Source organism: Staurois parvus, unplaced genomic scaffold (assembly GCF_062004578.1).
Source record: "Staurois parvus isolate SC_StPar_1 unplaced genomic scaffold, SC_StPar_1.0 ptg000011l, whole genome shotgun sequence".
NCBI lineage: Eukaryota > Metazoa > Chordata > Amphibia > Anura > Ranidae > Staurois > Staurois parvus.
The window spans coordinates 28,703,756-28,728,478 of NW_028317807.1; the positions used below are offsets into that span (position 1 = coordinate 28,703,756).

At 40.9% G+C, this 24,723-nt stretch overlaps 1 protein-coding gene across 9 annotated transcripts in view; it reads left to right on the forward strand.

The window, feature by feature from the left end:
- The window catches only part of UNC80 (unc-80 subunit of NALCN channel complex), a 223,535-nt gene that overhangs the window by 189,909 nt on the left and 8,903 nt on the right, over positions 1-24,723 (forward strand). For 5 of the 9 annotated variants that reach the window (XM_089672076.1, XM_089672101.1, XM_089672119.1 and 2 more), the window contains 2 exons: positions 4,373-4,535; positions 14,034-14,230. In XM_089672076.1, coding sequence (XP_089528202.1) covers positions 4,373-4,535; positions 14,034-14,230 — 360 coding nt within the window. The remainder of the gene's footprint in view (positions 1-4,372; positions 4,536-14,033; positions 14,231-24,723) is intronic. The other 4 variants (XM_089672110.1, XM_089672129.1, XM_089672147.1 and 1 more) reach the window with 2 other exon arrangements.

Consider the following 24,723-nt stretch of genomic DNA (forward strand, 5'->3'; position numbering starts at 1 on the left):
AACAAAATGTTGAGGATGACCAGCTACATGGTGTCAACCTCAAAAAGGAACTGTTTCAAGATGTTTGGCTTTTCCTATACATCAAACCTGCACACAAGGTATTGGTAATATGCTTGTTGTTTAAAGTGATGACCTGACTACATCTACGTTTGTTGCAAAACCCATGTTTACTTGTATGTCAGCATTGTGAGATATCATCTCGTAAACCCCACCATTCTTTCTTACAGTTCAACATCTCATAAACTAAACTTATTGATGCATAATGTAGCTTGGACTCGGTAATTTCAGCTGCTACTCCCTGTTGACTTCATTATTATATAATGCTAGCTAAGGGCTCTGTAGAACTTTCAATGCTTTGCTTATTTTGTGGTTTTGGCTTATGCATCGTATGCACTGTGCTGTATGTGATGATGTATAGTGCAGACTGTCTAGCTGTAATCAAATGCATTTTTGGAAATGAAACCAAAAATTGGTTGGTTGCTATGAGCTGAACAACATCACTATATGCTTCAGTCCATCTGCTCACAAGCCACACAGCATTAGGATTTATGAAGGCCAACTGGCTCCCTTTAGATGTGGATAAATGCAACTTATTGTATTTCATTGAAATCATATTTGCAGTGATTAGGGCTAGGACTGGGGCGAGGATGTAGCAGGAGGTGAAGCTGTCCTTGGCGCAGTGTCTATGTATGTTGGGAGGAGGTGCACGAAAAGGCAGCAGCCTGTAAATTACATAGAACTGAGAGCCCTTCTCCACCCCTTCCATCTTTAATAACCTACCTTGCTACCTGGGGGGTGTTCTGCCTGACAGGAGGGGGTTTATTTACTAAAGCTGGAGAGTCCAAAATCAGACTCCCTTCTGCATAGAAACCAATCAGCTTCTAACCTCAGCTTGTTCAATGAAGCTTTGGCAATGAAACCTGGAAGCTGATTGGTTTCTATGCAGAAGGGAGTCTGATTTTGGACTCTCCAGCTTTAGTAAATAAACCCCGAGGTGTCTGAGCAGAGGAGCTGGGATATCTCCAGTGAGGATTTTCATTGTCTGCACCAGTGGTGTACTGAGGGGACTGCGATTAGCACTGGGTACTGGAAATCTGTGGCAATATGTTGCATATTGCCACTGACATCAGGCAGAAGCAGTGCTGTAGTGCAAGTATCTTATATCCCAGCTGCAGAAGATGATCGGGGTGCCCATGTCATGTGGAAGGGTGGTGCAGTTTGGCATCTTCGCCTTGGGTACTGGATGACCTTGACTTGGCAGTAATTTGCAATAACTCATAGCAAGCAATCAGCATTCAGTAGCTATACTATACAGTACAGACCTAATGAAAACTAATTCCTGACTTGTGATTTGTTGCTTTGAACTGGAGCATGTCTCTACTGTATTTACTATATTATAAAGGCATATATATATACTATACATATGTATAGCTATGATTATATGCAAAAAGCATATAATCAAACAATTTTATATCTCATAAAAATAATAAGATAATATTGTTTCATTATTATAATTCTCTAATCACCATCATGTCTGTCTGTCTCTGTTTGTGCCACTACATGTAGTATGTATTTCACAGCGTTGAGCAATATTTTCAATATATATATTAGCAATATTAATCAAATACAGTATATTGCATAGTCTTGGATGCAAAATTACTTATTCTGTGTTCAAAAATATTTGTTAGAGTTTGTATACTTATACTGATATTGACATAATTCAGATAGCGGTATGATACAGCAAATTATTCAACCTCATACATGCATCTTCCTTCCATGAGTCTTCAAAACTCATGTATGTGACTTTGATCAGATGGCAGAGGTGGAGTACAGTAAACATATGGCTGGACAGCACAGAACTCAAATGTATAATATTTTCATCTCCTCTCTATATTCTATATGTGAAGATATCCTTAGATGTATGTATATGTTAAAATAAACAATTATTAAACATTTAAATGCATACACACGATTATGAATTTATAATTACTTATGCAGGTTATCTGTGGTAAACACCACACTAGAATTAAGTACAAATGATTTTAACTGGTTATTTCGAAACCACTTTGCGGTCCTATTCTGAATAAGGTCAGTAATTAAGAGAAAAAAATATTCAATGAGAAGTATAGAGCGTGCAGACTCAACTCGGTTAATAAATTGCAAAGGCTTTATTCACATCAAATATACAAATAACATGATTTATGTGCATAGCATCCAGCAATCAGTTTTTGGTAGGTGCAATGTTTTATACTTTCAAAATATACATTTTGCTGACATATCAATGTGGTTTTGCAAACAGCAGCAGCCCTGCTTTACTAAAGGAATATGCCCGATGTTCTCTATATTTATAATCGTATTGCAGTAGGTTCTAAATCATAGCCCTGTAATTTTTCTGGAGGTTCATCAGAGAAGTCCAAATTAAATGTCAAACAACTAATACAAAACCTACTTTTAAAGTTGTTGAAGCTGCAAAAGGTAGTAGAGTATGAATATACTTGTTCATTTTACTTGGATAAAATACTAGCTAGCATAACATCACTATTAACAACAATGCCATCAATATGCACTTTACTGGTCAGGGTTTTAAAGCACTGGCCAAAAGTAAGTCTGCACAGAATGGTATCTTGCTTTTTATCGGGTCTAAATACCAAGGTTAACATAATCTATCATAACTGCCTTAATGAGATTCATAGGTAAAGAGTAACTGAAGATCTGAAATACTTTTTACTTTTTTTCTGGGCTCTTTCTAGTTCCTGAAAGTTGAGGCATTTTGGTGATGTGACTTATGTTGAAGAGTAGTGGATAGTCAAACTAAGCAGAGGTCATTAGATGGATACCCTTACTGAGCAGAGGTCATTTGACAAAAGTTCTAGACTTTTGAAATGTGATATTTGGAACAATATATTCTCCAGGAAAGTATTTCTTATAAATGCCTTTTTTTACAATGAGTCTTCCTTTTGGTCAAGTTATGTCATGGGTCCTCTTCCTCCTCAGGTAATAAGTCGGTCCTAAATGCATCAGAGAACAATACCATTCAATGAAGTGGCACTGTTTTCTCTACTGTTCTCCTTAGGCCAGGGCAGCTTGATGATGCCCCCAGGGGGTGTCACCTTCATGCCCTGGGCTCAAAGAGAGTGGCTTGAATGTTACTAAGCATCAATCAATCAGAAAGAGGATGGACACTGCATCACAGAGACAGTGTAAAGGGGGAGGTGAATATTAAAACAAAAGCTGCATTTTTGTTTCAAAAATAGCTGGCCAACTAATAATTAAAACTAAAAAATGCCTGTAATTGAGCTTTATTTTAGTAACCTGGTGCATATCATACTTTTCAGTAACATGCTACAAAGCATAGCTTGCAATTTCTTTTGTTTTTGCTAGTTGAAATATATATTTTTAATATTACATCCTTTCTGTTTTTGGTTACCAAAAGACATGCATTTGAAGGCTAAACATTTCTAAAGATATCTTCACATTTTGCATAAAACAGCACATCATAATCAAATGAAATAATTGTATCATTCCTAAATACATATTAATTTATTGCCTTGTAAATTGACCACCATGACAAAGTGAATCCTGCAGAATTACAGAACAAGAAGTCTTAAAAATATATAACAATTTTTGAATTTCTTCAAAATTTAGCATAGTTTGCTTGGCTAATTCTGTGAAATTTCTTGAATATTTGTATAAATGTTTGAATTATTTTGGAGTAGTACCTGAGTACCTTTGGCTACAATTCTATATTTATGAATGATACACTATATTTCATATTTCAGCAAAATGGCAATATAGAAAATATATTTCCAAATGCTGCCGTAGAACTAATATCTTTGCATGCGTTGTAAAATATTAACCTGACATACTAAGACTGTTAAGCTTTCATGGAATACTACTGGTGATATACTGATAATTCCTACACCCTTGCTCAATTCACTGGAGTTGACAGGTCTGAATATAAAAATGGTAAGTCTCACATCTTTCTGTGACTAACCTCTCAGTTACTTGATGTTTTCCTATTAGATGTGTATAAATGTCACCAGGAAATTGTCTGTTTTGTTAATGAGTATTTATGTAATCACCTAAATCTAGAGAGCAGTATTTCACCTTTCCACTTACAGTGTGGTGAACTACAGACCTGTTAGCTCTACAAATGTGTGTTATTAACATAAGCATGCCTAGAATTGTAGACAATGTTTAACATCTTGATTTACAGCCATAAATAGCACATCTGAGTCTATAACTGATTCTTGGTACTCTGTAGGCAACCATGTAGATGTTGAGGTTTACTGAACCAAGCCATACCTTGTTCGCACTATTTACTATAATTCTTCCTGAGTGTTAATATGTCCCCTGTATTGTGGTGTAACAGGGGGCTTTCTCTCCTTCTCACCTGGTTCAGCTACGAAGGCCTTTACTTTCACGTCAGAAAACACAAACTGAACCAAGAAGTCGCCATGGGGCTAGACTCTCAACTACTCGTAGGAGCATACAACCTCGAGCCAAGCAGATACGAGAGGAAGATCAAAAAGCAGGTTAGGCTCTATTCAATTTTAACATAGAACTCATAGCACTACTAAATCATTTGTCTTCTAAATGTTATCACAATCAAGCATGTATAAAATGGGGATTAAAGTGAGATATTGGTAACACAAAGTACACCTGTTATCCAAGATTTTAAATTAAATGAAATATGTCATTTTTCATTCATAGTTTATACCTTTCTGTCACTCTGGTTGTGATTGTCATGTTCTTCTTTGTAAAATACTGCTTAATGTCCCATACACAAAAGACTCCTCTCCCAGTTTGCTATTCAGGTCTGGGAGTTACCCATCAAACAAGCTGGCAAGTTTGTAGCTAATTCAACTCCTCCATGGTATGTGATACTTATACTTGAAACCACATGACCTTGCCCAAAATAATTGTTTATATGCCCCTGTAAGATATTAAATACTAGTAATGGGGTAATACATTCTTTGCTAAATACGCTAAATATCTGAAATCAGTGTGGTGAATCCCAGTGCTGAGCTTTACAAACTGAGGAATTTATGTCAATGAAAACATTGCTTTCCACTAAAACATAACAGCTATTCTTCCAACATAGTTAGATAGGTGACTTATTCACCCACATGATATAAAGTAGTTTATTGTAATAGTAATTTAACTACTACTGTGTAGTAGTAATTTAAAAACAAAAGCGGGTGTGTCAGCCAAAAATTATTTCAAGTGATGATTATTTGGGATATGGCCAGGTAACAGAGGCAGAATGTTTGCTAAGTTGTGGTTAGGGTCCTATACCTATACTTACCGAAATCACGATCTGCAAGTAGTTTGTATTTTTTCTCTGTTGTTTTATTGTTTTTTTACTCAGTAGGTTAATGGGCTTCTGCCCATGGTGGCCCTATTAAGTAAGTGCATAACTGCAATAGGGACTTTCAAATGCAAGCTCCTTTGTTGCAGAGACAGTTTCAAAGTTTCAATAAGCTCTCTAAAGCATGATAGCGATTATATATATATATATATATATATATATATATATATATATATATACACTGTATATACAGGTATATCAGTATAAAAAATATGTAAAATAGATGGGGTCTTCTATTAGACTAACAATACATGAACAGCTTATATTTGAATGCATTATGACAATGCTGAAAACATTTAAACTAGAAAAATCTAGTTGAAGGAGTAGATTCAGTAAGGCAAAGAGCATTGTGCCGAGGTTCTCCCACTTTTCTGTGGTCCTGCATCTGCAAAGATAGGAATTATAGATATAATCAATGCCTTCTCAATTACTCATCCAAACACACTACACTCTAGTGTGGGGCATTACAATTAGGTCATGAAGCCCTAAGTGCAAAACAATGCAATTACATTGGACATAGATAGTTGTTTAAAGATGATCGGTGGTGATAGACATACAGGGCAGCCAAGGCTGACCTCCTTCTTAGAATACTAACTACCTGACTTTCTCTGGTTTCAGCACTGAATCACAAAATCATAATAAGCATGGGCATTAGAAAATCACATGAAGTCTTGATCTGCATTATTGTTCTAGATTTGTGCCTTGGAAATCACAAACGCCAATAATAATGTCAAATTATAGGTTCATTTTATGTCTTAACTCAGTCAAGTGCAGTTGACAAACGTGTGGGCCAACACAGACTCCTGGTTGAGTAGTAATGGCATGGTAAAAGGTATCCTCCACAATTAATTCAATAAAAGACACAGCATAGGGAACCCATCATAACTCAGCCAGTTTTGCACTTATATATTTACTGAAAACGTATTCTGTATTTCAGTTTAGGATATATATATATCATTTGAAAAAAAAAAAATATATATATATATATATATATATTTATATATTATCAAAGACAGGTTGAACTGATAGTGGCAGTAGTAAACCATGCATGAGGCAAGGAAACCCAGAAACCAAATGAAGGTGTATTCCCACCCAAAGCTCTGCAAAGCTTCTGGGCTCCAGGACCCACAATGTGCTCTATTGTGATTCTAAGAAAACAAAAATAGTTTTTCTACTTATCAATCATATCTTCATTCAAGATAAAGCTTCACAGATGTGTTCCACTCACTAAACAAGCAATTAATAAATGGGGTCAATTCACTAAAGCAGCGGTCCCTAAATGGTGGACTGCAAACGGCCCCAGCAGCACTGGCGCTCAGATCGTCAGCCCACAATGACAGATCCGCTGCTGAGCAGGGCGGTTGTCATGGCAACATGACATCACATGTGCGCTCCGCCCCTTTCACCTGTCTCTCCATCTCCCGCTCCCTGTCTGTACACAAGCGTCCAGCAAGGATCCTGGCACAGCTCCTGTCTGCCCTCAAGGTAGGGTGTAGTCTTACAGGGGCACTCTGAATGTTAAGGGGCACTCTGATGGGCCCAACATAGAATGTGCCCATCAGAGTGCCCCTTAAAATAACATGTGCCCATCAGAGTGCCCCTTAATATAAATCTGCCCATCAGAGTGCCCCTTAACATAAAATGTGCCAATCAGCATGCCCTTATTTTATGTTAAGGGGTACTCTGATGGGTACATTTTAGGTTAAGGGGCACTCTGATGGGCACATGTTATGTTAAGGAACACTTTGGTGGGCACATGTAATGTTAAGGTGCACTCTGATGGGCACAACATAGAATGTGCCATCAGAGTGCCCCTTAATATAAATGTGCTCACCAGAGTGTCCCTTAATATAAATGTGCCCATCAGAGTGATCCCTTAACATAACATGTGCCCATCAGCATGCCCCTTATTTTATGTTAAGGGGCACTCTGACGGGTACATTTTATGTTAAGGGGCACTCTGACGGGTACATTTTATGTTCAGGGGTACTCTCACGGGTACATTTTATGCTAAGGGGCACTCTGACGGTCACATTTTATGTTAAGAGGGCACAAAGGGGCACATACTGTGGAAAGGGGCACTCTGAAGGGCACATGTGATGGAAAGGGGCAGTCTGATGGGGAATATGATGTAAAGGGGCACTCTGATGGGGAAATATGATAGAAAGAGGTACTTTGAGTGCAAGGGGGCACTCTGATGCGAATACCTGATGTAAGGTGGCACTGTGATGGGGATACCTGATGTAAAGGGGCACTCTGATAGGGACAACTGAGGTAAAGGAGCACACTGATGAGCACACCTGTTGTGATGGGAATACATGATAAACGTTTCACTATGAAGGTGACACCTTATGTAAGGGGGCTACACTGATGGGCACACCCTATTCGGACCTTGGCCAGAAGAAAATTTTAGTGACCGGACCTCCTTGAATTTTAATTCAATACTCCTGCACTAAAGGTTACCGCATGCGATATGAAGGTCACGTTACTCATTTTTTGGAAATATTGCATGAGATAATAAAAGAGTCAATTCATCAAAGTAAAATACTGAATGTGAGGTAAATACCACATATTTGTTAAAATAATGAGATAAACACCACTAAAAAAATTAGATAAGTCATTACAGTCAATGCACACACAAATACACACACACATTCATTATTTATCACCTGGTGTTTGCTGGTGGTATTTTAGAAAAGTACAAAATAATAATTAGAGGAACTCTGCACTGGCCAGGAAGTGAAAAGTATACAATAAATCATTGTGAAGATGTTTTCCTCTGAGTTTAGGAATGAAAATAAATGGTAACATTTCATCAGAGGGAGATCGTTTTGTGAATGAAAGCACACTAGAATATTTTCATAGTTTCACATTTTTGCTGTGTGCCTTCTGGTGCAGTGTTAACCTGCAAAAAAAATTGCAAAAAAAAAAAAAATGCCAAAAATAGCTGAAAATGTAAACACTAAATATCGCAATTCATAAATATTTAACACATTCGGTAAATAATGCATGTTTTTTAGTGAATTAACTACTTTTGAGATAAATACCTCATATGTTATTACTCAAAAATTCATGCAGTATTTATATTTTAGTGAATCGGCCCCATTGTATCCAAATTTAAGTCAAAACATGTACAAACAGAAACACAACCTAATGACAAAATATATACATCAGAACAAGATATAACTCCCTGCTGAAAAATCCTATCCATACATAATCTTTATAATTCCTTCCACCGTCAGAGGACTATCTTCATGGGACTGAGATTGAGCTCTGCAGTCACTCTTGCAGCAGTTGTTTTCTTATTCCGGGTCACAATCCTGCGCAATGTCCTTTTGGCTCTTTTGGTCAGTTGACCATGTTTATGCTTAACAGGTGACATTTTTGCAAAAACTGTATATGCTGTCTTAACCTTTGATACTGTACTTCGCGACATGGCAAATAAAATGGCAACTTCAGTCACAGAGGCACCAGCTAAGTGGGCACAAACAATTTGCCCTCTTTGAAGCTCAGTAAGCTCTGACATTGGGCAGCTTCTCTCATTTTGTATCTCTTCAAAGATGCTGAGGTAGGTTTCAACATTGTCCTTCAGGAGCAATTTCTGTAAAGCATTCAGCACCAGTCATCAAGGTGTAGGAGCTGGCCCCTGTGCCACCATATGCCTCTTGGATATCTGTATCTGCTACTGTACAGACAGATGTATTGGCTGTTGTCCCTCTAAGGAGGCCTGGTGCAATTCAGTCAGCTGTTACATTTGCAGTAGCTGATTAGTCTGCTGTTGGTTAAGCCGGCCATAGATGGTTTGAATCTTGGCCGATTCAGCAGGGAGAATACAATGGCTCGCTGGGAGAATACAATGGCTTATTGGGCGTGATTCCCTTGTCAACACTGATGTGGTAGCAGGAAAGAAGTTTGCACTGTCTATGGCCTGCCTTAGTGTTTGCTAACATAAGCTGTTTTACAAGCATTTTATGTCTCTTTAGGCCACTGTCCAAATCCGAGAACCATATTATAAGGGGGACAGGCTCAAATGGTAGTGGCAGTGTTAAACATGCATGAGACATGGACACTTAGGAAAAGTTCAAGTAGATTTGTCCTGCAATTTTATTCAGAAATGCAGCAAATGGTTTCAATGTAGAAAGGCTTTGTACAGTAAGCCCATAGCATAAGGGCTTGTACACACCAGCTGCTGGTATATGCTGGGAGGAAACAGTGGCAATGTGCCAGTCCTAGAGGATAGCACTGTTTTTTTTGCTTCTTTTTTGTTAGAATATAATTGAAATTTCACAAGTGACATTTATTTCAGTTCTACTGGCTGGCAGCATGGTGCGATGGATTGCAGCACACCATACTACTGTAAAAAAAGTAGTGCATGCAGTACTCTTTTCCAGTGCACTCCACTGCAGTGCTGTGGTGTTAACTAGCCTCGTAGGCAACAAGGCTTTTTGCCTTTCTTGCTTTGGGACTGTAGTAAGCAAGGCTGCCTAGTACAGTCCCAATATCCCTGGTGTGAACAAGCCCTAAAAAAAAAAATCATCTTCTTGTCTGAACAAATAACAAAAATCATGTCAGTTCCTGACCAACAGGGTGTCTCCTAAAGAATTTCCCATAATAAACAGGCAGCACATGTAGCTTCTTTAGTTGTCTGTCAGCATTCAACCTTTGCATACAACGACAGACTTCCAGAGCAAAGAGAGCAGGAAAGAGAGAGTATCAGTCACCTCACATACAGGTGAAACTCTAAAAATTGGAATATCGTGCAAAAGTTCATTTATTTCAGTAATGCAACTTAAAAGGTGAAACTAATATATGAGAGACTCATTACATGCAAAGCAAGATAGTTCATGCCATGATTTGTCATAATTGTGATGATTATGGCTTACAGCTCATGAAAACCCCAAATCCACAATCTCAGAAAATTAGAATATTGTGAAAAGGTGCAATATTCTAGGCTCAAAGTGTCCCACTCTAATCAGCTAATTAAGCCATAACACCTGCAAAGGGTTCTTGAGCCTTTAAATGGTCTCTCAGTCTGGTTCAGTAGGAATCACAATCATGGGAAAGACTGCTGGCCTGACAGTTGTGCAGAAAACCATCATTGACACCCTCCATAAGGAGGGAAAGCCTCAAAAGGTAATTGCAAAAGAAGTTGGATGTTCCCAAAGTGCTGTATTAATTGCACATTAATAGAAAGTTATGTGGAAGGGAAAGTGTGGAAGAAAAGGTGCACAAGCAGCAGGGATGACCGCAGCCTGGAGAGGATTGTCAGGAAAGGCCATTCAAAAGTGTTGGGGACTTTCACAAGGAGTGGACTGAGGCTGGAGTGAGTGCATCAAGAGCCACAACACAAAGACGTATCCTGGACATGGGCTTCACATGTCGTATTCCTCTTGACAAGCCGCTCCTGAACAACAAACAATGTCAGAAGCGTCTTACCTGGGCTAAAGAAAAACAGACCTGGCTTGTTGCTCAGTGGTCCAAAGTCCTCTTTTCTGATCAGAGCAACTTTTGCATCTCATTTGGAAACCAAGAACCCCGAGTATGGAGGAAGAATGGAGAGGCACACACTGCAAGATGCTTGAAGTCCAGTGTGAAGTTTCCACAGTCTGTGTTGATTTGGGGAGCCATGTCATCTGCTGGTGTTGGTCCACTCATTAAGTCCAGGGTCAACACAGCCGTCTACCAGGAGATTTTGGAGCACTTCATGCTTCCTTCCGCAGACGAGCTTTATGGGGATGCTGACTTCATTTTCCAGCAGGACTTGGCACCTGCCCACACTTCTAAAAGCACCAAAACCTGGTTCAATGACCGTGGGATTACTCTGCTTGATTGGTCAGCAAACTCGCCTGACCTGAACCCCATAGAGAATCTATGGGGCATTGCCAAGAGAAAGATGAGGGACATGAGACCAAACAATGCAGAAGAGCTGAAGGCCGCTATTGAAGCATCCTGGTCTTCCATAACACCTCAGCAGTGCCACAGGCTGATAGCTTCCATGCCATGCCGCATTGAGGCAGTAATTGCTGCAAAAGGGGCCCAAACCAAGTACTGAGTACATATGCATGCTTATACTTTTCAGAGGTCCGATATTGTTCTATGTACAATCCTTGTTTTATTGATTGCATGTAATATTCTAATTTGCTGAGATTGTGGATTTGGGGTTTTCATGTTCTATAAGCCATAATCATCACAATTATGACAAATCACAGCTTGAACTATCTTGCTTTGCTTGTAATGAGTCTATCTCATATATTAGTTTCACCTTTTAAGTTGCATTACTGAAATAAATTCACTTTTGCATGATATTCTAATTTTTCGAGTTTCACCTGTATACAGTATAAAGGTCTATGCACAGCTGAGAACAATAACAAAGTCTGGCTACCAGGTAAGATGTGGTCCAAGCAAAGGAGGCTTATTCCCAGTCAAAGCTCTACAACGTTTCTGGGCTGCAGGAACCAGAACGGGATTTGTTAAAATTCTAAGAAAGCAAAATGCTTTTTTTCTCCATATTACTCATAAACCCTGGAGTCCCTCACCATGTGTAGGTAAGAAGCCAAGATGACACATTTATACTATCAACTGCTCTGGATTCTGGAGCCCTGAGGATTTGTAGAGTCATGAGTGGGAAAAGCCAGTGATTGTTTGCAGCTTTGCTGAATTAAAGCGCAGGACAAACCTGTGCTCTTTACAAAAATATATGTTGTGACATAAAGAAAAGTGAGGTGGTTGAGAGACAATGTGTTTCACCTTGAATGCTGTCATATGTGGGGAACTAAGGTGAAATCTGGTTCGAGTGTTCCAAGCTACCTTGGCAGTGTGGAATCTGAGCCAGGTTTTGCTTTCCACTTTTGACCAGCAGCAGGTGGGATGAAGAAGGAAGGGCTAAAGCAAGAGGGTATGCTGGCCTGGGACTCAGGAAAGCTACCTGAGAGAGAGCTGCATGTTAAAAGCTCTCTGTAAGAGAAAGAAAAAGTGGGCAAAATACTGGTTTTGTTGGTGACTAGAAGCCCTTCACCTGTCAGAAAGGAATCTGTCCTGTTTATTTAGTGCCTGGATGGAGAGGAAATCCTCTCCATCCAACAACAACATTGTCCTTCAGGAGCAATTTCTGTAAGGCACTCAGCAGCAGCCATCAAGGTGTAGGAGCTGGCCCCTGTGCCACCATATGCCTCTTGGATAGGGCCTGTATCTGCTGCTGTTTTATTTAAAAAGGTTGCAAACAAAACAAAGCAGAAAATAAATATTTTCTGGTTTGTTTTGTTTGCAACATTTTTAAATAAAACTGACTACAAACTAGAATTTAAAAAAAAGACCTGCCATTTGGACACACATTTGAGCTAACCCCGAACCCTCACTTGAGCTAACCACTTGCTAGAAAAACAGTTTCAGGACTTTTTGGTCCACTTTTATATATGACAAAAAGCAAAAGTTTAACATACAAAAGGTTACCCTCCCAAGGATTACATCACTTCAAAATACAAATGAAACATAAATGCCTTTTAGCATCCTGGATTGCTTTCTCAGCCCTGCTGTTTAAGCCTTTACCTTGAACTTTTGCTGCGCCCTCCAACCATTACACAGCACCACTGTGCTTCCATACACCTCTGTACTTTTTGCAGCTCTCTCTGTACATTCTGGACTTCAGGCTTAGGGCCTCTGTTCCTCCACAGACTTCACCCACACTGTGCAGACATGCTTGCCTCTGATTCCTCCCTTGCGAATTTCTGGGGAGGGTGGGTCCCTGATTTGCTATCAGGCCTTAGATTATAAAGTCTGTGCAGACCGACAAGATCCAAAGACAAGGGTAGAGTTTTCTTCCCTCTCAAAACTCTTCAAAGTCTCTGGATTCCAGACCTTGATCTTGGAATTACAAAACTCAGATAAAACCGAAAAACAAACAGTTGTCTCCCCTCAGAACCGGAGTCCCTTACTCTGCATCTGTGCGATCCCTGTGTAGGCTTTAATCCTACTAATATAGTAGCAGGCAGGGGCAGACTGACCATCTGGAAACTCGGGCACTGCCCGAGGGCCCGGGGTCAGTAGGGGGCCCCATGAGATACCCCTGGTACCTTTTTCATAGGCTTTTTTGAGTTTGGGCAAGGACACAGGGGCCCCATGATCCCCTATTGCCCGGGGGCCCCATGAGTTGTCAGTCCACCCCTGGTAGCAGAGCCTAGCTCTCTGACAATATATACACAAACATATTATGCTGTTGCTCCTTTCTACCCTTCTGACCTGTGCTATCTTGTTTTACACGGTAGAAAATTTTAATTCATACTCCAGGCGTACTTGTACAGTGTCATCCTCATAAACCCTAATCTTTTGGGGATTTTTTTAGTATTTTTTTCTCTGGAGAAAAACAGAAAAGCAAGACATATTCTTAAACGTGTAACCTTTGTATTCTCTTCTACATTAGATGAAATAATTAAATAAGGAGAAACTTGCTAATACTTTTAGCACACCATGATAGATAGTTGTGTTAATATCCCTTCACGTTTGGGCAAGGGGGATCATCTGAAACCTGGACACCTAAATTCTAGTCAATCTTTTTTCTCTACTCGAGTATCCTGTGTATTACAGCCAGAATAAACTAACATACAGTATTCATTTGTAGTTCTCTGTGTTCTCACAGATCCCTTTAAATCTTTTATTTTCTTTACAGCAGATCAGAAGAGATCTGTAACCTTTACTGAAACACAACCTCAGCCCTCCACATCTCATGCTGAGGTGCCCCCCATCGCTCCACGCTCCGGCTGCAGCCCTGCACCATCAATCAAACAGACATCTGCAGAGAGCCCTGTACTCACCTCGTCTCCATCCATCACTGTAGCTGACCTTCACAGCCAGACTGACAGCCAGGTAACACCACAAAAAGGTTAGAGCATGTGTATCTCACTTTCCTCTAATGGTCAGTTAAGCTCATTAACCAATTCAATACCGGGCAGTTTTACCCCTTCCTGCCCAGGCCATTTTTCAGGTTTCAGCGCTCTCACACTTTGAATGACAATTGCGCGGACATACAACATTGTACCCAAACTAAAATTTTATCATTTTCTTCACACAACTAGAGCTTTCTTTTGGTGGTATTTAATCATCGCTGGAGTTTTTATTTTTTGCTAAATTAACAAAAAATTCCGAAAATTTTGAAAAAAAAACACGTTTTCTTTGTTTCCGTTATAAAAGTTTACAAATAAATAATTGTTCTTCATAAATTTAGGCCAAGATGTATTCTGCTACATGTCTTTGGTGAAAATAACCCAAATTAGGATGTATTTTTTAGTTTGTAGGAAAGTTATAGAGTTCACAAACTATGGTATAGATCTGAATATTGATCAATCCTGAAGTACTGACAGCCAATCTAATTTCTTGAGGTCCAAGAATGTCAGAACAGTACAGATATCCCCCAAATGACCCCTTTTTGCAAAGTAGACAGTCCGACGTACTTCATAAGAGGCATGGCGAGTTTTTTGAAGTTGTATTTTTTTGTCATAATTTTTCGGAAAATGAAAAAATAAAAAAAATTATTTTCACAATTTTTTTTTACATACTGTCACCAGCGCAGTACAGCGTCATCATATAACTAGCATGGCGGTGAACAGGGACACTGACTGGTGACAGTGTGAAAAAAATATATATGTATATATATTTTTTTTTATTTAAAATTTTTTATTAATTTGTTTTCTTTTTTTTAAGATTTTTTTTTCATATTTCACTATGCCCAAAGTAGTACAATGTTACCATAGTAACATTGTACTACTTTGGGGAAGTAGGGAAGTGATCAGTATTTACTTTGCTGTAAGCAAGCATTTACCTGAATGACATTGATTCATTCGGGGGTTTTTTTTTTTTTGTGCTTAGCTGTGACTTGGCCACAGCTAATCACATGACATGTGCATGTGATCAGCTGTGACCATTCACAGCTAGACACTAGTATACAATGGATGGCATGAATGAAGCCATCCATTGTATACAACTGTCATGTGACCTGCTGTGATTGGTCACAGCAGGTCACATGGTACCGGCAACGAGGGGCCGGCACTCAGATCTGTCATCGGCCATGTCCGAGGTACATGTTTGTACTAATGCCCATTCAGTGCTGAGTTTTACACAGTCCTGTTAGGCAACAAAGCCCAGATGGTGACCTTTTTGTCAAATGCAGTAATGTAATATAACTAGGTCACCTCCTTGTCCCCAACCTATGTCTGAACAATGATGGAGAAGCAACAAACATTCAACATTGTTCTTGACAGAGCATGTGCATTCAACACACCTTACTGGCCCCCAGGGCTGTCTCTACCTCTTTGAAATGTGTGATTTTTTTTTATTGTTTTTTGTTTGTCTGCCAGGAATGTAACTTTAAAGATTTAAGGCCAAATTGATATGGGGCCCATGAGTTTGTTTTTGACCTGTAATTAGATTATCATAAACTATTAAATAAGAAAACTGTAGGGGTAATCATTTTGGTGAATGCCAACTTCCTTCAATCAGAGCGGTCACTACAACTCAAAAACATACAATACCAACTGATGAACCTAATATAGACACCAGGTCCGAAGCCTTTGCTATTAGTAAAACAATGACTTTTGATTTTGAGTTGGTGTCTATACTAGGTTTAGCAGCTGTGATTAGGTGACTCTACAACGGACTGCAATGTATCCTTGTGGGTGGCCACATGTAAGCGGATGTGCATCCACTTATGCCCACCCAGATTGTAAAATGTTTCTACCAACCTGACTGTCCCTTTTTGCTCCAACACAAGATAGAGAAAACATTGTAATGGATATGGATGACACATATGTTACATCCATCATCCTTCATTCTGATCTGACTCAGTAAGAGAATTAGTCTAGGATCCCTACTGAAATGGGTGCCCATGTAAAGGGGGACCTTGTTGTGTAGTAACATCTCCAAATGGTGGTAGTAAATTTCTGATTGTGATGGCATTGTCACACTCAAGTAATATCTGTATGTTCAGTCTGACTATTGTGTGAACAATGTATACTTGGAAAGGACATTTCAATTCATTCACATTCATGATTCTCCAAGCAGAAATATGATTTTAGTTGACCCATGGAGAAAAAATGACGGCGTCTTTTGAGATTATGAAATTATATCTAAATAATCGTACAAAATAAAATGTAGCTTTTCTGTAGGGACTACTAAACATCTCTAACCATCTCTCTCCATTGGAGAGCAAACGCATAACCCATCTAAACTCCCTGCAACTTCTATACATATTTGTGGAAATCATGCAAGCAAGTTATTTTTTTTTTTTTTTGCACTGAGGGACCCACACTTTTGTGTTTTTTATTAAGTTCTTGAGGAACATCAGCCAGGTTTCACAAAACTGGCAACTGTTTTATGTACAGTGGAATTGGCAAAAGGTCTGTTGCAAAGTTAGTGGCCTTGTGAGAACTGAAAAGAATGTTTACATTCACCCTTAAGCAACTTTACTCCCAACCACTCCTTATATCGACAGCAACTAGGCTTACAAATATTTACTGTGAAAATATGAGCTGGGAGGGAAGCAAAAGAATGAACTGATTTAAAGAAGGAATACATTGATCTAATAGCGTATGCAAATAACAATTATGTACAGTTATCCTGCAAATAAATCAGAAATAGATTTAACTACTACTTTATTTAAATACTCAGATTGTAAAAAAGATGCTACATATAATTTCCAAAATAGAATAAAAGGTAAAAATAGGTATTTGACATTTTGCCACATTCCCAAAAGTAAAACAAAATATCATTGCCTTTGCTGTTCTGACGTCAACATAAATTTTGGGATTTTTTTTCAGTTTAACTTTTGATGATAACAGTAAACAGGACAAATAGATTGGGTGAATCTCTGTAACAGGGTCACAGACAGCAATAGAAGTCTGACAGGTGTTCTAATCCCTCGCCACACGATCCAAAACGAAAAAAAAAAAAAAAGGTTTTGGCTTTAGTTACATATTAATTTGGAAATTGCACTTATGATTTTGGATGACACATGATTACATTGGGTGACCATGCCAGTTGGGAAGACACCACTGAGTGAGGGTTTAGACTTTATTAAGCCATGCAGGGGTGTAGTTACCACAAGGGATTTGCCTAGGGTGGCATTCTTCAGGGGGGCAGCACTGCCCCTTGGAACAAGGGATGGAAGAAGGGACACACGCCGCATGGGGACCTGGTGGGTTCTGAGAGATGCTGTGGGTTCCATGAAGGTGTATGCACAGCCCAACTCTCGTTCCTGGGGATGTCCGGAGCTGTGAAGGTGAGTAGCTTTCTCTCTCTCGAAATGGGAGATGGTGGCTGGTGTATGGGGGGCAGTGGTAGTGGAAGGTTCGGGTGGAGGGCAGGGGCGCTCATGGTCAATGTCAGGTTTTTTCTGCGGGGGGGGGGAGTGGTGCCAATTTTTGTGTTGCCTAGGGCAGCACAAATCCTAAATACACCACTGAAGCCATGGCAATTGGCTGGACAGGAACCATGTGCTACATTGTGCCGAGGCATGGGATGAGAGGTTTTTCTCTGTCCCTGTCAGGCACATAAGACACAGGGTAAGTGTGTGGAAGGTAAGGAAATGATTCTTACTCTCCCTGCTCAGAATGAGCAAAGTACAGGATCGCTTAAAGCTATCTATAGACATGAGATGACAGTCACCCAGTACAGACAGTTTCAGCTAGGTTGCCTGACAGTCTCATAAGTATTATTCCCAAACTTAACTGCTACATGACCACAACTGTTCCATACATGGCAACAGTCACGGATTTTCTGGGACAGTCCGCAGGATGTCTCTCCTGGACAGGCACTTTGGCTTCTGAATAGTTGCTGAGGAGTGGTTGTGTGATGCTGCCACGTGATATTGTGGGTGGGCTCAAATCTTCCGTGTCCACCTTCAGTATTTACTCCTGCTGCCTGCCAACATAACAGAACCGGGATGAGGGTAACTGCACAAATCATGGGGATGAGGTGTTAGGTGACCCAGTTGTACTGAGGGAAGGGCTGGTATGGTGTACTGAGGGGGGGGGCATTGGAGGCATTGGTGTACTTGTGGGGGGACAATGTTGGCATTGGTGTACTGGGAGGGGGAATTTGAGGCATAAGTGTATAAGTGTACTGGGGGGTATTGTTGTACTGAGGGGGCAATGGAGGTATCGGTGTACTGGGGGGCATTGATGGCATAGGTGTCCCGAGGGTGGGCATTGGAGGCATCGATGGACTGGGGGGCATTGCTGGCATTGGTGTACTGAGGGGAGCATTGGAGGCATCAGTGTACTGGGGGGGCATTGGTGGCACTGGTGTACTGAGCAGGGCATTGGAGGTATCAGTCTACTGGGGGGGGCATTGGAGACATTGGGGTACTTGGGGGGGTATTGGAGGCATCGGTGTACTGAGGGGGGCATTGGTGTACTGGGGGGAACATGGTGGCATTGGTGTACTGGGGGGGGCATTGGTGGCATTGGAGGCATCTCTGTACTGGGGGCATTTGTGGCATTGGAGGCATTGCTGTACTGGGGGGCATCGGTGTACGGAAGGGAATTGGTGGCCTTGGTGTACTGAAGGGGGCATTGGAGGCATGGGTGTACTGGGGGGGCATTGGTGTACTGAGTAGGGCATTGGAGGCATGGGTGTACTGGGGGGCATTTGGGTATGGGGGGCATTGGTGTACTGAGGGGGGTATTGGTGGCATTGTTGCACTTGGGGGGACATTAGTGGCATTGATGTACTGCAGGGGGCATTGGTGTACTGAGGGGGTTATTGGTTTCATTGGTGTAGTGAAAGGGGGCATTGGAGCCACTGGTGTACTGAGGGGGCATTGGTGGCATCAGTGTGCTGAGGGGGGGGGGGATTGGAGGCATTGGTGTACTAAGGGGGTATTGGTGTACAGAGGAAGGGCTTTGGTGGCAGTGGTGTCACTGGAGGTGTCTGTGTACTGGGGGGGCATTGGTGGTATTGGTGTACTGGGGGGCATTGGTGGTATTGGTGTACTGGGGGAACATGGTGACATTGGTGTTCTAGGGGGGCATTGGTGGAATTTAAGGCATCTCTGTACTGGGGGCATTGGAGGCATCACTGTACTGGGTGGGCATTTGTGTATGAAGGAGGGGAAATGTTGGCCTTGGTGTACAGAAGGGGGTATTGGAGGCATGGGTGCACTGGGGGCATTGGTGTACTAAGGGGGGCATTAGAGGCATGGGTGTACTGGGGGGCATTGGAGTATGGGGGGGCATTGGTGTAATGAGGGGGATATTGGTGGCATTTGTGCATGGGGGGGGACATTAATGGCATTGGTGTACTGCAGGGGGCATCAGTGTACTGGGGGAGGAAATTGGTGGCATTGGTGTGCTTAAAGGGGGGGCATTGGTGTACTGAGGGGGGGGGGCATTGGAAGCTTTGGTGTACTGGGAGTGCTTTGGGGGCATTGGTGTACTGGGAGGGACATTGGTGGCATTGGTGTACTGCGGAGAGCATTGGTGGCATTGGTGTACTGACGAGGGAACATTGGAGGCATTAGTGTACTGAGGGGGGCATTAGTTTACTGAGGGGGGCATTGGTGTACAGGGGGCATTGGTGTACTGGGGGGGGGTTGGAGGCATTGGTATACTGGGAGTGTGTGCTGGGAGGGGCATTGGTTGCAGAGGAGTGTTGGAGGGTACAATGGTCTGCTGGGGAAGGGGGTGAATTTGGTGTCAGAGGTGTCCAGGGGGATACAGAGTTTTGTGGGGAAGACGCATTGGAAGCAGAGGTGTGCTGGGGTGGCATTGGAGGCACTGGTCTGCTGGTGTATACACAGATGTGCTGGGGGGGGGGGGTTAGAGGCAGAGGTGTGCTGGGGTTACAGGTTACAGACATTTTTGGAGGGGTATAGAGGTATGCTGGGAGGGTACAGGCATGTGTCAGAGGTGAGCTGGCACACCATTTACGAAAGCTTGCTACTTATTCAGCATCATTTTTCTCTATGGGGTATCCAGAGGAGCACCAGGTCTTGCACCATCCTAGCAGCACTCCCCCTTGTTACTACAGTATTAAACCAAAAAGCAAACATTTAAAAAAAAATGTATTCAATTCTTAGATGAGATGGCTGTATTCGTCTTCTTTTTAGGCTTCTTCTATTTTCACCTAGTGATCCAGCCAGTAAGTTTGTTGTTTTTCAAAAGAACAAGCCTTCTTGCAGATGTATTAGTTGGGTGGAGACAAACCATTTAACATTGGCAGGGGTGCTTACAAAGATCAGCTTTTATTTATTGATGTAAAACCTTTATCTCAAAATCAACAAAACAGATACTGTAACTGCTGGGGTTTGGCTTCAATTTGTTAGTGTATCTAAATCTGCTAGTACACTCCCCTCCCTCAGACTGGCAATGCTGCTGTTTCCCCGCTGCTCCTTCATCCAGAGTGGGGACACTCTAATACAGATGGAGTGTTACTAGCCAGATCAAGTGAAAAAAAGCCAAAAAAGGTAAAATGCAGACACCACATCTAAGCTGCAATATTTTAAATGTCTGGTTTTGGGTTTAATACTGCTTTAATTTACAATATTTTACATTTTTATTGAGCACCAGCAACATAGCTATAGCTATACTTCCATTGAGCTTAGGTTAAGGATATGCTATTATAGAACCGCACCCCTTTAAATGAAAGTCTTATTCCTCACCTCGACTGGCTGGTTGGACACAAAGGTGTCCCTAGAACTTTTTTTAAATGTTAGCAACTATGCTGTTCCCTGCAATGGTAAGTAATGGCAGTAGCATTTCTTAGCTCTTCTCCCCTCTCTGTAGCAACAACCAAGGAATTCAACAGAATCAGGCAATCAAGTTTGTGAACACATCAGATGCCTACATACAGCTACATGCATGTCCATGGACATCCTAAAGCTGGCCATAAACATTATAGCAAGCTGTTCAGCCAGGTTTCTCCACTAAGGCAGGCCATAGATGATGCGATTTTATTTTTAAAAAATTGCCCGATTCCCCTAAAAACACAGCTTATGTGGGAATCCCTCCCGTGGTGCTATTGTGTTCTCCCAGTGGGGAGCTGTCTCTTCTGGGAAAACATAGTGATTATTGCTAATGGCTATAGCCTGTAAATAATTGCCAGACTAGTTGTACCCAAGTCGATCATTAGATCGACTTAGGTACAGTCAGCACGCCCATAGATGTTTAGAATCTCAACAGGTTCAGCAGAACAGGCCAAACCAGCTGAAATTTGAATCATCTATGGCTGCCATAAATGGAAGTGCTGTAGTTGTACAAGTTCTCCTATTTAGGGTCATGGAAGACCAAAACATTTTTCAAGCTTCCAAATAATTTTAAACTGCAAGGCTGTTGTGCACTGCCCCAATAGATATTGGATTGTCACCAAATCTGGCTGAGACTGTCATCTAATGTCTATGGGCCCCTTCAGTCTAGCACAGTATAGAAGTCATCAGGGCCAATGAGAAGGATTTCTCCTAGAGACACTGGCATTTGTGTTACCAGTATTAATTATTAGCCTACAAATGAAAGACTCGTTATAGATATTATTGAAGTAAAATTGCCTAACGGTGGTCAATAATTCACGATCAGTCCTTCTCATGCCTAAGGACAGTGGTGTGCTCTAAGGCTAGATGGCATTCATAAGCCTTTGTAGAACATCCTTGTACAAGAAAACCTCTGATGAAAAAATAGAGATTTAATACAAAGAAAATACAAAGTTTCAAGTCCATTCTGTTTTCTTTGAAAAGAGACCTTTTCCAGGCCTGCAAACCACATAGCTTCCTACACACACAGCCCCTGGATCAAGGATAAAGATAAAAGTATCTTTTAAGTCTCTTGTTTGGCTAGATTGAGTAGTTTAACCTAGGCTTGTTTGTCTGATATAGTGCCAAAAACTGCTGAGAGCCTTTTTTTAAAGTTTGCAGTAATAATTACAGGATTTTGTTACAGAAATAAACTAATTTTGAATGTAAGCTAATAAAATCTCTACAGATGTTCTGTGATGTGCTTTGGGATATTTTTACAGTATGTAAACATAATATACTTTTAGCATATATCAGGAAAGCATCAGATTGTATATTTTTTAATCTTTTACAAATATTTTTATTAAAATGGTTGTAAACCTCAGACATGAAATATGAACCAAGCACATTCCTCTATAGTGTACACTTGTCTCAATCCAGAATACTAAGTGTCATTTCTGTCTGCTGCCTTGGTCCTCTGCTATAAGCATGGGTCACTTCAAATTGTGACAGGGGAGGGCACAGCCTGTGATTGACAGCCTCAGCTTTGTTCCTGTGTGCTGTGTGAAGGGGGGGGGGGTCTCTTCCCTCCAATCAGTTCTCAGAGCTCACCTCACTGATGTAACTTCAGCTCCCCGCCCCCTACTTTTCAGAGCTGAGAGATCCTTTGTAAATTCTGAACTTTGAATGGATGTATGGGAAAGACAGCTATAGATAAACAGGTACAACGTATGTAAAATTATTTGTTTCATCTACACTGGTTATATGTAAGGATTTACAACCACTTTAAGGTTTTCAAAGTTGAATAACAAAAGGTACAAATGACAATACCCAGAGAAGTACAATAAAATATCTTAGAAAGGGTACATTATTTGGCGCTGAAACATACAACTAGCCCAAGTGATCTCAAAACTATACAAAATTCTTCACTAGCCAAGGGCAAGTCCAGAAAGTCTGCAAATTCAATAACTTTATGTCATATAGTGCAGATCAGTAGGGAAAGTATTGCCTATATGGTTGTATACCCTGGGGTAAGAAAGAAAAAAGAAAAGGTGGGGGGAGAGAGGGGAAGGGCTCCAACTCTCAGGACAGGGGGGCCCGGAAACCAGAAAAGAAAGGAGAAAGGCATGAGAAGGCCACCAAATGATGAAGACGGCCTAATGAGTAAAAAGAAAAGGTGGAGGAGAGAACCAGGAGGAAAAGAGAAAAAGTGGACTTTACTCAGGAAAAGAAGGAAGGAACGTGACCTGTGCAGTTCAATGCAATATGCCATCTTGGAACTGGCTGTGCTAATAGCCAAATCTATAGCAGGGAGCGGTGCAGACCTAATTGGTCATTAAAGTTTTTGCTAAGATCCCAAAACTTCAGGAACTTTGAGTGGGTGTCTATGAGAATGGACAAGCGCAGGGGCGGACTGACAACTCATGGGGCCCCCGGGCAATAGGGGATCATGGGGCCCCTGTGTCCTTGCCCACACTCAAAAAAGCCTATAAAAAAGGTACCAGGGGCATTTCATGGGGCCCCCTACTAACCCCGGGCCCTCATGCAGTGCCCGAGTGCTCGACTGGTCAGTCCGCCCCTGGACGAGCGCTTCTTGTGCACCATAATTTCCATAAAGTGCTGTTTAACTTCAGCAAAATTAAGGAACATTTGGCGCCATACATAATTTTTTAATCTTAACGAAGCAAATGTAAACAGCAATAACGCTTTATTGTTTACAATACAATTTTTAATACGGAAACAGAACATTTGTTATCTAAAGTAAAGCAGGTTTACTTAAAGGAGACTGTTGTGCTATTATTTCACTACGTTTTTATATTCATTGTACATTAACATGCTTGTGCATGCATATCTTTGTTCTGTTTATGTAGACATTTGTTGATTAGCCAGTCAGTGGTTTAATGGAACCTCTACTCAAAAGCTGTTATTATAAAATATCCGCTACCTTGGGGGTACATTGTTTTAAATGATCTGGCCGGTTCATATAATTATATTGTGGGAAGGAGCAGTACAGTACAATCATGATGTAGCAATGCAAAGCAGGTGGCCAAACCAGAGTTAAGAAATAAACAAGAATGTCAGCATGTACATACAGTGTATATACATTGGAGTATTATACTAGAAATGGGGCATACAAAATCTGGTGCAGCTGTGCATAGAAACCGATCAATTTCCAGGTGGTACTATCAAAGCTTAATTGAACAAGCTGATTGGCTACCATGCACAGATGCACCAGATACTGAATGCTCTAATGTTAGTAAATCTCCCCCATTGCATGTATATATATATATATATATATACAGTCAGGTCCATAAATATTGGGACATCGACACAATTCTAACATTTTTGGCTCTATACACCACCACAATGGATCTGAAATGAAACAAACAAGATGTGCTTTAACTGCAGACTGTCGGCTTTAATTTGAGGGTATTTACATCCAAATCAGGTGAACGGTGTAGAAATTACAACAGTTTGCATATGTGCGTCCCACTTGGTAAGGGACCAAAAGTAATGGGACAATTGTCTTCTCAGCTGTTCCATGGCCAGGTATGTGTTATTCCCTCATTATCCCAATTACAATGAGCAGATAAAAGGTCCAGAGTTCATTTCACGTGTGCTATTTGCATTTGGAATCTGTTGC